The sequence below is a fragment of the Carlito syrichta genome, unplaced genomic scaffold (assembly GCF_000164805.1).
Source record: "Carlito syrichta isolate Samal-C Ts95f unplaced genomic scaffold, Tarsius_syrichta-2.0.1 Scaffold311198, whole genome shotgun sequence".
Lineage (NCBI taxonomy): Eukaryota > Metazoa > Chordata > Mammalia > Primates > Tarsiidae > Carlito > Carlito syrichta.
The window spans coordinates 1,019,061-1,033,023 of NW_007255294.1; the positions used below are offsets into that span (position 1 = coordinate 1,019,061).

Here is a 13,963-nt window from a genome sequence, read left to right on the forward strand (position 1 = left end):
AACAGTTAAGGAATAGAACATTTTCAGCACTTTCAGAATCCCCCTCATATTGCTGTTTAAAAAAAAATTTTTTTTAAATTTAGAGTCTCACTCTGTGCCCAGGCTGGAGTGTAGAGGTATGTTCACGGCCACTGCAGCCTTGATCTGCTGGTCTCAGGTGGTCCTTTCACCTCAGCCTTCCAAGTAGCTGGAATTATAGGCACATATCACCACACTGGCTATTTTTTTTTTTTTAATTTATTGTAGACACAAGGTCTTGCTAAGTTGTCCAGGCTGGTGTTGAGCCCCTGGGCTTAGGCAATCCTCTTGCCTCCGCCTCCCAGAGTGCTGGGATTATAGGCATGGGCCACACAAAATACCAATACCAAATTGCCTTTTCATGACCATATTCACTTCCCCCATCTCATAAGGCACCCCCCCTTCTGAAACCATTCATCTGTTCTCCATTTCTATACTTTTGTCATGTTGAGATCATTGTATAAATAAAGACAAATGGTATGTAACCTTTTGGAATTGGCTTTTTTTCATTTAGCATAATTTTCTGGAGATTCATGTAGGTTGTGTATATCAGTAATTTCTTTTTATTGCTGTGTAGTATTTTATTGCTGTGTGTAATATATGATATGATTGTATTGTAGTTTATTTAACCATTTACCAATTGAAAGACAGCTGGGTCATTTCCAGTTTTGATGATTACAAATAAAACTGCTATCAATATTCATTTACAGGTTTTTGTGCGAATTAGAGTCTTCCTTTTCTTGAGATAAATGCTCAGGAGTGCAGTTGCTAGTTCAATGGTAATTGCATGTTTGGTTTAGGTTTTTTCTTTCTTTTTTTGAGTTGATGCCTCGTCCTGGAGTATAATGGCATGATCACAGTTCACCACAGACTCAAACTCCTGGGCTCAGGTGATCCTCCCACCTCAGCCTCCTGAGTAGTTGGAACTACAGGTGCATGCCATAGTGCCCAGCTAATTTTTTGATGTTTTGTAGAGACGAGGTCTCACTATGATTGCCTAGGCTGGTCTCAAACTCCTGGGTTCAAGCGATCTTCCTGCCTTGGCCTCCCAAAATGCTGGGATTACAAGTGTGCACCATCATGCCAAGCCTGTACAACATTTTCTTTATCCATTCATCTGTTGATGTACTTTTAGTTTGATTCCGTATCTTTGTTATTGTGATTATTACTGCAGTAAATGTGTGATTGTAGGTATTCCTGTGGTATATTGGTTTATTTTCCTTTGGATAGATAACCAGTAATGGGATTGCTAGATTGAATGGCAATAATATTTTAGTTTTTTTTTTTTTTTTAAAAGAAATCTCCATACTGTTTTCTATAGTGGTTGTAGTAGTTTACGTTCCCACAAACAGTGTATAGCAGTTCCCTTTCCTCCTTATCCTTTTTGGGTCATGTTTTCTGCTCTACTCTGCCAAGGTCTCTTTTAGAATAGTTGTATTTAGGCTATTTACATTTAATTTAATTATTGACATATTTGATCTTTAGCCTGTCATTTATTTTTGCTTTCTGTTTGTTCTCATTTTTGTTTTCTTTCTACTACTTTCCTGTGACTTAGTGAACATTATTTTACAACTCCATTTTAACTTTCATTTTTTTTTTTTGAGTCAGAGTCTCACTCTGTCACCCAGGCTGGAGTAATCAAGCTCACTGCATCCTCAAATGCCTGGGCTCAGGCGATCCTTCCACCTCAGCCTTCCAAGTAGGCATGCATCATCATGCCTGGCTAATTTTTTTGCTTTTTTGGGGTAGAGATTAGGTCTCATTATTTTGCCTAGGTTGGTCTCAAACTCCTGGTCTCAAGTGATCCTCCCACTTTGGCCTCCCAAAGTGCTAGGATTACAGGTGTGAGCCACCATGCCTGGCCTTTTTAACTTTTTATATAGTATTTTTGAGGATATTTCTTTGTATAGACTCTCTTAGTGGTTGCTTTAGATATTTTTAATATATTCATATATAACTTATTGCTGTCTACTGGTGTCATCATTTTACTAGTTCAAATGAAGTATGGAAAACTTACCTTTCTTTTCATCCCTTTACCCTCCCTCGTTTTTATATGATTATCTTAAATATATTTTCTAAATATATTTAAAACCAAATTAGACATTTTAATAATTTTTGCTTCAATCATCAAACATAATTTAGAAACCTTAATAGAAGGAAAGACTGTTGTATTTACTTATATTTTTCCTATTGTGTTCTTGCTTCTTAGTCTGACATTCCAAGGTTCATTCTTTCGTCATTTTCTTTCTCTTTAGAGTACTTTAGCCTTTGTTTTAGACTAGTGTGCTAGTGCCAATCTGCTGTTTTTGTAGGTGAATAAATTGTGAAACACTGACAATTTCAGATGATTCAATGTAGTTCTAGTGGATGATCAGTAAAGGCCAGAGGAAAAGGAAGACTATGTATAGAGGTGACCTGTTGCAAGAGCTAATGTGATGCTACGTGATTCATTTTTCCTCCTTAACCACTTCATCTAGAGGACTCACTATGTGTAAGGCAGGGGGCGGTGGGACTTGCACACTTGATACTTCCCTACAATGGAATGCTACTCAGCAATAAGAAGGAATGAACTACTGACACATGCAACAACATGGATGAATCTCAGGTACATTGTGCTGAGTGAAACAAGCCAGACAAGAAGGAATACATAGTATATGATCTTATTTTAATAAACTTTAGAATATGCAATCTAATGATAGAAAGCAAATCAGTTGCTATCTGGGGCGAAGAGAAAGGGAGTGAAACAGAGGAATAACAAAGAGACCTCAAGGAAACACTGGAGGGAGTTTGTTATCTTGATTGTGGCGGTGATCTCACATATGTATCTAACTGTATACTTTACATATATGCAGTTTATTGTATATCAGTTACAACTCATTAAAACTGTTTGACCAAAATACTGTATTAATAAGCCATACAGTGTGTGACTATTGTGCAACTACTCCACCTGCGTCTCCAACTTTTTCATACTTTTGTTTACAAAATGGGACCAGTGATTACATGCTTAGATGTTGTGGCATTGTCAGATTGCTTTAAAGTTTTAAAGTGCTTACTGTCAGTTTTTAAGGTAATGTCTGTCAATGGTAAGAATAGCCTTGCCTGAGCATCACACACTGTTTTAAAGTAATACTTCTATACTATTTATAAACTTTTTTTTCCAGAGTGAAGCCATACTTGGTATCATTCTGAAACAATTGTATCCTACTTTGCAGTCATGCTATGATTTGATTAACCTGTGTTCTGGTATATGGATTTTGGCAGTGAGTGCATGATTTTCTTAGCATGACTCCTAGGAGATTACCTTGATCTGATAAAATATGCTGCCAAGTTTCAGAGTGGATTATACTGAAGCTTTAGTATAACATTCCCACTTAGAATTTTTTAGGTAATCATGTAAAAGTTTAATGCAGTATAAGAACTTTTCAAACTGTGATGTGTTGGAGCATACCAGGGATCTGGCATGGTAAAATCTGTGTTCAGATCCTGGCAGTCTAACTGAGATGGATGACTTGGGGCCAGTTGTATAGTTGTATGACTTGGGGCCAGCCTCTGTTTACTCTTTAAAGACAGGGTAGCAGTTGCCTCTTGGGATCAAAGTGCTTTGTAAACTGGAAAGTGTTATACGTAGATAGTTTATCTTACTGGATATATTTCTAACCTTCATTTTGGAGAGTTTTTATATTTTTCTTTAGGAAAAGGCCCGTATTTTGAAAGTAATTTGGAAACTATTTCTTAAATATGGTGAATTTTGCAGAATGCCTTGATTTTTACATATAAGCTAAAAAACTGAGAGTTACACCTGAAATAATGTACTTTTTTCTCTTTTCAGGCAATTGCTCTCTTAACTGAATTAATTAGAGAAAACTTCAGGAACAGCAAATTAAAACAGTGCCTTTTACCAACCCTTGGGGAGCTGCTCTACCTTGTAGCCACCCAGGTGAGACTGATTAACTCTGTTGCTGTGTGATGTGTTCTGACATATCCTGGCTGACAAGTATTAATGTCCTATAAAAGTTTTTTGACTTTGTCCCTTAGAGCATGCCTAAGGTACTTAGGAGAAACTTCACCTCTGGGGGAGAGAATTTCTCAGTGTTTCTTTGTCTCCTTCTGTCTTACCTTGTCTCTCTTCTTCCATTCTTCTCTTCTTCCCAGTGCCTGATTTTCCTTAAAAGGTAGGAGATTTGAAGGCCGTATTTTAAAACCAGTGGATGGAAAGTCCCCAAAGTACTCTCCAGGTTGTTACCATCTTTGACTCCTACAGGCAAGAGGAGACCATTGGTTCTCCCAAAAGCTCCATTTTAGCTTAAAGAAAACACGATTTTGTACAAATATAGCTTGTAACATGACTATTGGTATTTGTGAAGGCAAACTTTGACTTCTTATTTCTAAAGTTACAGTATGGAAATACTATTGCATTCAACAAGGCAAAATGTAATATTTCATTAATGTGGCTTTTTAAATAATATTATTGAATACATAATGTTAACTTATAAGTTAGTCATTTAATGTGATCCTTGAGAGTTTTAAATAAATAGTAGTAAGTTAAAAATAATTAAATATGTTTTCTCATTGCACTCTTTTTTTTTTTTTTAAGAAAGAAAAGTTTATTTAAAAGTAAGTTAGAGAGAGAAAGAGAAGGAAGAAAGAAGATTCACCCCCCCCAAGGTGGGGGTGGGGGCCAAAGCCAGGAAGCATGGCTACAGCCATAGCTCCTCTCATTGCACTCTTAAGTTTTGGTTCTAGAACTTGCTCAAATGTTATATAACTTGAATATCCTTAATATTTGCACAATCATCACTTTAAGGCTGCTGCCATTATTGTTATAAAACATCAGTAGTTTAAATTGTTTAGATCCATAATTATTTTAAGAGCTCCTATAGAAAATCTCTCCTTCTTGTTCTTCCTTTTCATGAGTGTCTTGGCTATTCCTGGCCCTTGCATGTCAGAATACGTTTTAAAGTCAGCTTATCCAATTCTGCAAATCATCTTTTTTTAAAAAAAGTATGTTGATTACACAGATACATTTGAGAAGAATGAAAATCTTTATGACTTTGAGTCTTCCAAAGCATATTTGGAATTGTACAGAATTTGCATTTGTATATTGATTGGGAAAGTATTGATATCTTTATGCTAGTCCTCCAGTGCACAGAAGCAGTGCTTCCATATATTTATATTTTAAAAAACATTTCCATTAAATTATCTATTCTATAGAGAAAACTTCTGTACATCTCTCTTTGGTCGAATTTATTTTCAGGTAATTTCATATTTTAAAGAGACACCATCTCTCACTTTTAAAGAGAACCTAGAAAACTAGAAAGGGATGTATACAAAGAGCATTCTTTTTCCTGTTTTTGTATGCTATGTGTCTGATTCCCCAATAAACAGCCATTATAATTAATTTATTTACAGAGTTAATTTTGTACATATGACCAAATACAAATGTAGGTTCTTATTTTGTATCATTTTATAGGAGAGGTAGAAACTTGCTTTTTTCATTTAATAGCCATGCGTTATTAACTATGTGTATCTGGAGATACATACACTGGACCTATTTATTAGTTTTGAGATAGGGTCTCTGTTGCCCAGGCTGGAGTGCAAGTGGTACAATAATCATAGCTCACTGTTACCTCAAACTCGTAGGCTCAAGAGATCCTCCTGCTTTAGCCTCTTAAGAAGCTAGGACTTACAGGTGTGTGCCACTGTGCCTAGTTAATTAAAAAAAAATTTTTTTTTTGTAGAGATGAGGTCTCACTATGCTGCCATGTCTGGTCTTGAACTCCTGACCTCAAGTAATCATCTTGTCTCAGCCTCCCATAGTGCTGGGATTACAGATATGAGCTACCACATACAGCCTGGAGCTATTTTCTAATAATTAACATGGATGTATTTCTTAATCAATTCTTCTAGTTCCCTCCCTTCATCTTTTTTCTTGTAATGGAACATTTCTTTGTGTGATATACATTGTGTGCCAAATTTAGTGAAAGATACTTTTCCTTGCAGTTCTTTGGGGATAGGACTGGAGAGTTTATTTCTACTTTATCATTACTTTACACCCTCGAGGTCTTGACATAAAAATTCAAATTTGCCATGTTTGCAGGCCCTTAGAGTAAAATTAAACTTCATTGTTCAGTTTATCCCGTGTTTGCAATTATCTAATTTTCGTTTAATTAATTTTTTAGTCAGATTATTTGTTTTTTTGTTCATTTATTTAAAACAGGTTCTCACTCTGTCATCCAGGTTGGAGTGCAGTGGCACAGTCGTAGCTTACTGTGGTCACAAACTCCTGGGCACAAGGGATCCTCCTGTCTTGGCCTCCCAAAATGTTGGGATTACAGGTGTGAGCCATAATGCCTGGCCCTGTTTTCTTGTAAGATCTTTGATATATTTTAAGGTTATCATAATAACACAACTTGCTTTCATTGGAAAAGTTGTTGATACCTGGCCTGCCATCTTATTAGGAATCAGAGTCTAATCTAATTCTGTTTTTAAGTCTCCTCTCCCCTCAGCTTAATTGAGGTATAATTGGTATACAATAAACTGCACATATTTAAATATTACAATATGATACATTTTGATGTGTACACCTGTGAAATTATAACCACATACTGAATGTATCTGTCACCTGAGAAGTTTCCTCAGCATCCTTTATAATGTTCTATCTCTATGCAACCACTGATTTCATATAGACTTGTTTGAATTTTCTACATTTTTATGCAAATAGAATCATACAGGATCATATTCCTACTTGTTTCTAAAAGTAGATCTAGAAAATTATTTTTTTTGGTATATTCTTCAATTGGATACAAGCTAGGATCACATTTTAATAAAGTGATGATTCTGTGGCCATGACATTTGAATACATCTTATGATAGCAAACCATCTTATGGTAGAAAACATCTTATAATATCAAAGAAGTTAAGTCCCTGGATCTGTAAAAAAAAAAAAACTTTTCATGCGTTGAAGGCTTTTGTGATGAGATTGTCACTTTGAATATATAGTAAACCTTAAAATCTCAGGTCAGTACTGACCTAGTGGTACTGACCTGATGTGACAGTATATACTGTATACAATGCACAGACCTAAGTCCGGTCCTATCGGCTCACTGGGAATACCCTAAGGTTCCAAGCTTAAGGACAGAAGATCAGACTGTGATTTTGCAGAGGATGTTATGAAGCAACACATTATCAGTTTATTTATTTTTTTCTTTTGTCAAGGATGCCTATCATCTTGAGTCTAGGTATTCTAATTTTTTTTTTGTCCCCCCCATAATCATCTCTTTTCTCACTTAATGTCACAGCCAAGTCTCTCTAATTGTCTTCCAGGCCTTCACGGCTGACTCCCCAGTACCTGTCTGACCTCATCCCTCACCACCCTCTAACTCACTCTTTCCAGCAACACTGACCTCCCCACAGTTCCTTGAACCCACCACCACGGTGTACTCCTCCCTCACTACCTTTGTACTTGCTGTTCCTTCTGCTTGTAATGTTTCCCCTTCAGATGTTTGTATTTTTTTTTTTTTTTTTTTGAGTTGGAGTCTCATTCTGTCGCCCAGACTGGAGTGCAGTGGCCACTCTGGGCCACCACAGCCTCGACCTGCTGGGCTCTGGCATCCTTCCGAGTAGCCGGAACTACAGGCATGCGCTACCATGCCCGGCTGATTTTTTTTTAAATTTTTATTTTTTTGTTGTAGAGATGAGGTCTCACTGCCCAGGCGGGTCTCGAACCTCGCACCTCAGCCTCCCAAAGGCGCAGGATTACAGGCTGAGCCACCGAGCCTGGCAGATGTTTGTATTTTAAAGGAATCCCTTCAACCAACCTTTTCTTGACTTTGAACAATCTGGAATAGAGCCCACCCAGTCTACAGTCTTCCAGCAACCCGTTAGCCTATTGTGTTTTTCTTGATAGTGCTCATAATTATCTTATTTATGTTGTTTATTAAAAAAAAAAATCTCTGTTCTCCACTAAGCACTGTTAAGGCTGCTGTCTTGTCATGGCTGTATGGCCATTGTTTGTAAGAGTTCCTGGTATACAGTAACTGCTTTGTACATGCAGGGACTGCACCAAGGCTAGTGGGACATGAGGAAAGCAAGCAAAGAGGCAGAGTTGGAGATACTGGCAGGGATATGATCCTGAAGCGTTCTTTGTTTTTTTTTTTCTTGAGTTGAGGTGTCACCCTTGTCCTCTAGGCTGGAGTGCAGTGGCATGCTCATAGCCACTGCAGCCTTGACCTGCTGGGCTTGGGTGATCTTTCCTCCTCAACCTGAAACTACAGACGCATGCCACCATACCTGGCTAGTTTTTGTGATTTATTGTAGAGACAAGGTTTCACCAAGTTGCCCAGGCTGGGCAGCCTGGGATTATAGGCTGAGCCACTGTGCCCAGCCCTGAAGGGCTCTTTGGCCAGTCAGATATCTTGATCTTGAACCTAAGAGTGAGAGAAACTCATTGAATTTTTTTTTTGAGTTGGAGTCTTACTCTGCCACCCAGGCTAGAGTGCAGTGACATGATCATGGCTACCACAGTCTCGACTTGCTGGGCTCAGCTGATCCTTCTGCCTCAGCCTTCCAAGTAGCTGGAATTATAGGCAAGTGCCACCTCATCTGGCTAGTTTTTTGATTTATTGCCAAGTTGCCCAAGCTGGTCTTGAATTCCTGGGCTCAGGCAATTCTTTCACCTTCACCTCCCAAAGTTCTGGGATTACAGGCATGAGCCACCACTCCTGGCTTTCATTAAACAGTTTTAAGAAGGGCAGTTATGTCGTCTGATTCACTTGCCAAAAAGATTACTCTGGTTTAAATGTGGAGAGTAGAGCCGAGAATGGTAAGAGAGGATTCTGGGAGCCTAAATGAGGGTAAGCAAAGTAGGAACAAAATTAAGAAAGTAATTGGGTATTTCAGGAAAAGGAAAATCAGTAGAGCTGATTCACAGTTTAACTTAAAGGACTAAAAAAGTGTTTTTCTGGTTTGGGCAACTTGAAAGGGAGTGGTAATTCAACAAGAACTGTTTTATATATTTATTTTGGGGAGTGAGGGAGGTAGAAGTCATCAGATTGGAATGGGTTGAGGATTTAGTGAGAGGTATGGAAACCGAGAAAATTAGTGTAAAGGGTCCAGGGGCTGAAGAGGGTCTTGTTTTCATAATGGGAGATAGTGGCCCTATTCAAGTGGAAAAAGAACAGATCTAGTGAAGATAAGACATTGAGAAATTGGAAGCAATAAGATAAGTTCATAGTTAATGACCCTGAAGAAGGCAGGATGGGAATGGGATCCTGAGCCCATGTGGAGGGAGTGGAGTGGAGGAGGCTGTCTTGTTATAAGCATGGAGTAAAAGTGGCAGATGGCTTCAGGTGTAGGTGAGTTGGTCCTTCTTTTCTTACAACTTCCAGTTCTGTGAAGGAGGAAGTGGGTGAAGTGATGTCAGGGACACAGATTTGAAATAGTCCTTTTAGAGAGGGAATGGGTCAGAGAAACAGTCAGCCTGGAGAGTGATGTTGAAGGTCCCCTGGGGTTGCTGATCCTGTCATTAAAGGACTTTGTGCTCCCTGGTGCCACCTTCCCTAAGGGCCCAGTTGCCTGAGCGTAGGCCTAGAGAAAACAAATGACTGGCCTCTTCCGAGGTTGAGGTTTCCCAAACAAGAGAAGAGGGACATCCAGAAAGAAAAGATGTTCAAGTTTTTGGCAGGAGTGATAAAATGATGGGCCTGGGAATCTAAGTGGCTGGAAGGGAAGTAGGGAATAGACTGGAGGACACAGCAGGGATGAGTGGAGAGGGCATAGAGTCCAGTCATGTTAAAGGTTGCGGTGGACATTTTGACGAGAAGAATAAGGGAAAGGAAGAAAGTTGTATTCGCAAGTTAAACTTAGTTGTGAGTTAGCTATTTTTGAGTTGGAGCAGTTCCTGATCATAATGTCCAGGGGATGATCAGGAATGGAATTCTTTGATTAAGAAAGGGTACAGTTTCAGTGGGTTACATTTCTCATAATGTGTATAAAATATTCTTGGACCAATAATGCACCAATTCTAGCATTTGGACAATCTTACATGCCTTCTCTAAGTAGAATCTAATTTTTTCTGTTTTAAAAAGATGATTTTTTTTCACCTTTCTGTGTGGCACCTGATTTGTTTTGTGATTTTATTTGATAAGTTGCAGGAGTGTTCTTGTGTTTATTACACTAATTTGGTTAATCTTCTGTGAGAGAATTATTGCTGATGTCATTTAAATCAGTGTACCTGCTTATCACATTGGCTCATTTTTATTTAGCACCTTGTCTAACTAAGTGACATGCTGCCTTTTACTTGTGCTTATGAATTATCCTGAGATATTACTCCAAGTTTTATTTTCTGTGCTTTTAAGTCACTCTAGATAATGTAATACTTTTTAGATGGTGGTATCTATATTATCATCTACAATTATCAATAGAATGGTTTCTCTATCAGATCATATTGTCCGTTCTCAATTCTTTTTATCTAGCTTCTAATGAGATCTTGTCAACATCACATATAACACAGTGAGAAATAGAAGAAATGCCTTATATGTACAATGCAACTTAAAAAGACCCTTGATCTGGTTGCAGTCATCAGGTAAACAGTAATACTTTAAATAGAATGCTAAGACAGTTTAGATAGTTTGTATATTTGGAAATATGCCTTTTTGTTGAATGGGTTAATATCTTTTGGGCTGTTAACTTCACTGCCTTTTTTTCCCACTTCATTTTAGGAACTAAAAAAAAAGAACCCTAGAGAATGCTGGGCTGTTCCCTTGGCTGCATACACAGTGCTAATGAGGTGCCTTCGGGAAGGGGTAAGTTTCCTTTGTTGTCCTCTGTAGACACTGGCAATTGTAATAACCCTTCAGGCACTGTATGAGGATTGTAGCCTGCAGCAGTGCAGGAGCTTGTCAACCAGGTATTGCTCCTGAATTTAAATAATCCCGACAGCCTACCATGAGCAAGTGTAAAAATGATCTAGCTTTCCCATCTACTTGTTTAAATGTCTTGCTTTTTAAAAGAATGCTAGCAAATATAAGCAACATAACCAGCTTTTAATAGCATATTCTTAATTATCCTCCCCCTTTTAAGTTTCTGAACCACCAGCTTAGTAAGCAAGTACCTGTCTGCAGAGAATTTTCTGTGAGCCTCAGACATCCCATGATTATCTTGTCAGGTTGCCATTTTGAGGTTCAGAAACAGGGAAGCTTCTAGTATTCATTGATTTTAATATTAAGTAGTATTTACTATGTGATGTGATTTTTCAATTTATTTACATAATTTCTTGTGCTGTCATCAATGGTTGGAAACCAGCCAACTGGCCAAGCAACCTACTCATATGTAGCTGCTACGTGTAACTATGTAAAAGGTTTAGTAACTGGCCTAAAAGGTTGGCATTTTCTGTTTGCTTTAAACCATTTGACATTGTTTCACCCAAGGCAAAGCCATAGGCTAAAAACATTTTTTTAGGAATGAAAAAGATATATCAGGATAAACATCTTTCTTCTGAGTTCATTACTTCCTACATTATATGGTAACTATGAAAATTAAGTTAATTTCACCTATCATCAAAAGACATGTTTGGGTACAGCATTCACAGCTTCAAGCTAGGCACACTTGGAACACAGAGGAAGAAGGTGAAATTCCTGTTCACACATTGATCTCACCTATTGGAGCTAAGATAAAAATATAAAGTGGAATATGTCAAATATGTAAATGCAAAAGAACAAAACATAAGAATGCAAGAGAGAAAGGAGTCTTCTAGGAATCCCTTTGGCAGTGTAAAAGTAGTTCTATGAATAGTGCTGCAATAAACATGGGAGTGCAGTTATCTCTTTGATATACTTATTTACTTTCTTTTTTTCTTTATTTCAATAGCTTTAGGGGTACAAATAGGTTTTGGTTACATGATTGCACTGTATAGGGGTGAAGAAGTCTGGACTTGAAGTGTATCTGCCACCCCCGCCTGTGCACATTTATCTGACAGTTATTTTTTTGTCCTTGCAGCCATTCCTCCCTTCCACTTCATAATGGAGAATGCTGTCCATTGTATCATTCTCTATGCCTTTGCTGATTCTAAGTTTAGCTCCCACGTTTAAGTGAGAACATGCAGTGTTTGGTTTTCTGTTCTAAGTTAGTTCACTTAGGGTGATGATCTCTAATACCATCTAAGTTGCTGCAAAAGCAAAAACACTACTTTTTTCTTTTTGATAGCTGAATAGTATTCCATAGTGTATATATACCATATTTTCATTATCCACTGATCGGTTGATGGGCATTTAGGTTGATTCCACCTCACTGCAGTTGTGAACTGTGCTGCAATGAACATGCGGGTGCAGGTGGCTTTTTAATATAATGACCTCTGTTTGCTTGGGTAGATATCTAGTAATGGGATTGCTGGATCAAATAATATTGTTACATCCACTATGAGTTCTTTGAGAAATCTCCGTACCAATTTCCATAGAGGTTGTACTAATTTACATTCCCACCAACAATGTATAAGCATTCCCTTTTGCTACATCCATGCTAGCATCTATTGTTTTTTAATTTTTTAAATAATGGTCTTTTTGACTGGTGTAAAGTGATATCTCATTTTGAATTTGATTTGCATTTTCCTGATTAGTGATGTTGAGAATTTTTTTTTTAATGTTTGTTGGCTATTTGTATATCTTCTTTGGAGAAATGTCAGTTCATGTTGTTTGTTCACTTTTTAATGGGGTCATTTGCTTTTTCTTGCTGATTTGAGTTCTTCGTAGATTCTGGATATTAGTCATTTGTCAGTTATATTGTTTACAAATATCTTCTTCCATTGTGTATGTTGCCTATTTGCTTTGTTGATTATTTCTTTTACTATGCAGAGGATTTTTATTTAAGTACCACTTATTTATTTTTTGTTTTTTTTGTTGCATTTGCTTTTGGTGTTTGAGCCATAATTATTTGCCTAGACTGATGTCCAGAGGAGTTTATCCTAGGTTTTCTTTTAGGATTTTTATGGTTTCAGGTCTGACATTTAAATCTTTAATCCATCTTGATTACTTTTTGTACATGGGGAGAGAGAGGGACCAAATTTCATTTTTCTGCATACAGCGATCCAGTATTCCAGCACTATTTATTGAATAGGGTGTCTTTTCCCCAGTGTGTGTTTTCGTCTGCTTTGTCAAAGATGAGTTGGTTGTAGGTATTTGAATTTATTTCTGGATTCTCTATTCTGTTCCATGGGTCCACATGTCTGCTCTTGTTCTAGTACTAGATGTTTTGGTTACTAAAGTGTAATTTGAAGTCAGGTAATATGTTGCTTCCAGCCTTGTTCTTTTTGCTTAGGATTGCTTCAGCTCTTCTGGCTCTTTTTTGGGATTGTTTTTTCTGTAGGGGTTGCATTGAATCTGTAGATTATTTTGGGTAATATGGTCATTTTAGCAATGTTGATTTTTCCAATTCATGAGCATGAGTTGTTTCTCCATTTGTTGGTGTCCTCTACACTTTCTTTTGTCAGACTTTTATAGGTCTCCTTGTAGAAATCTTTTACCTTCTTAGTTTAAATATTGATTTTCTTGAAATACTGATTTTCTTTCTTTTGCATGTATACCCAGTAGTGGGATTGCTGGGTTATATGGTAGTTCTATTTTTAGTTTTTTGAGGAACCTACATGCTATTTTCCATAATGGCTGTACTAATTTATATTCCCACCAGCAATATAGGAAAGTTCCCTTTCTCTACATTCTTGCCAGCATCTGTTGTTTTTCATCCTTTTGATAACAGCGATTTTAACTGGGGTGAGTGATATCTCATTGTGTTTTGATTTGCATATTCCTGATGACTAGTAATGTTGAGCATTTTTCATAAACCTGTGGACCATTTATGTTTTCTTTTCATAAATATCTATTCAGATTATTTGCCCATTTTAAAAATTGAATTTTCCCCCCATCAAGTTGTTTAAGGTCCTTATCTATTCTTGTTAT

At 37.3% G+C, this 13,963-nt stretch overlaps 1 protein-coding gene across 1 annotated transcript in view; it reads left to right on the top strand.

Moving 5' to 3' along the window:
• ULK4 (unc-51 like kinase 4) overlaps positions 1-13,963 on the top strand; it is a 244,877-nt gene that overhangs the window by 94,640 nt on the left and 136,274 nt on the right. Inside the window, exons 17-18 of the mRNA XM_008068561.2 lie at positions 3,848-3,955; positions 10,736-10,819. Coding sequence (XP_008066752.2) covers positions 3,848-3,955; positions 10,736-10,819 — 192 coding nt within the window. The remainder of the gene's footprint in view (positions 1-3,847; positions 3,956-10,735; positions 10,820-13,963) is intronic.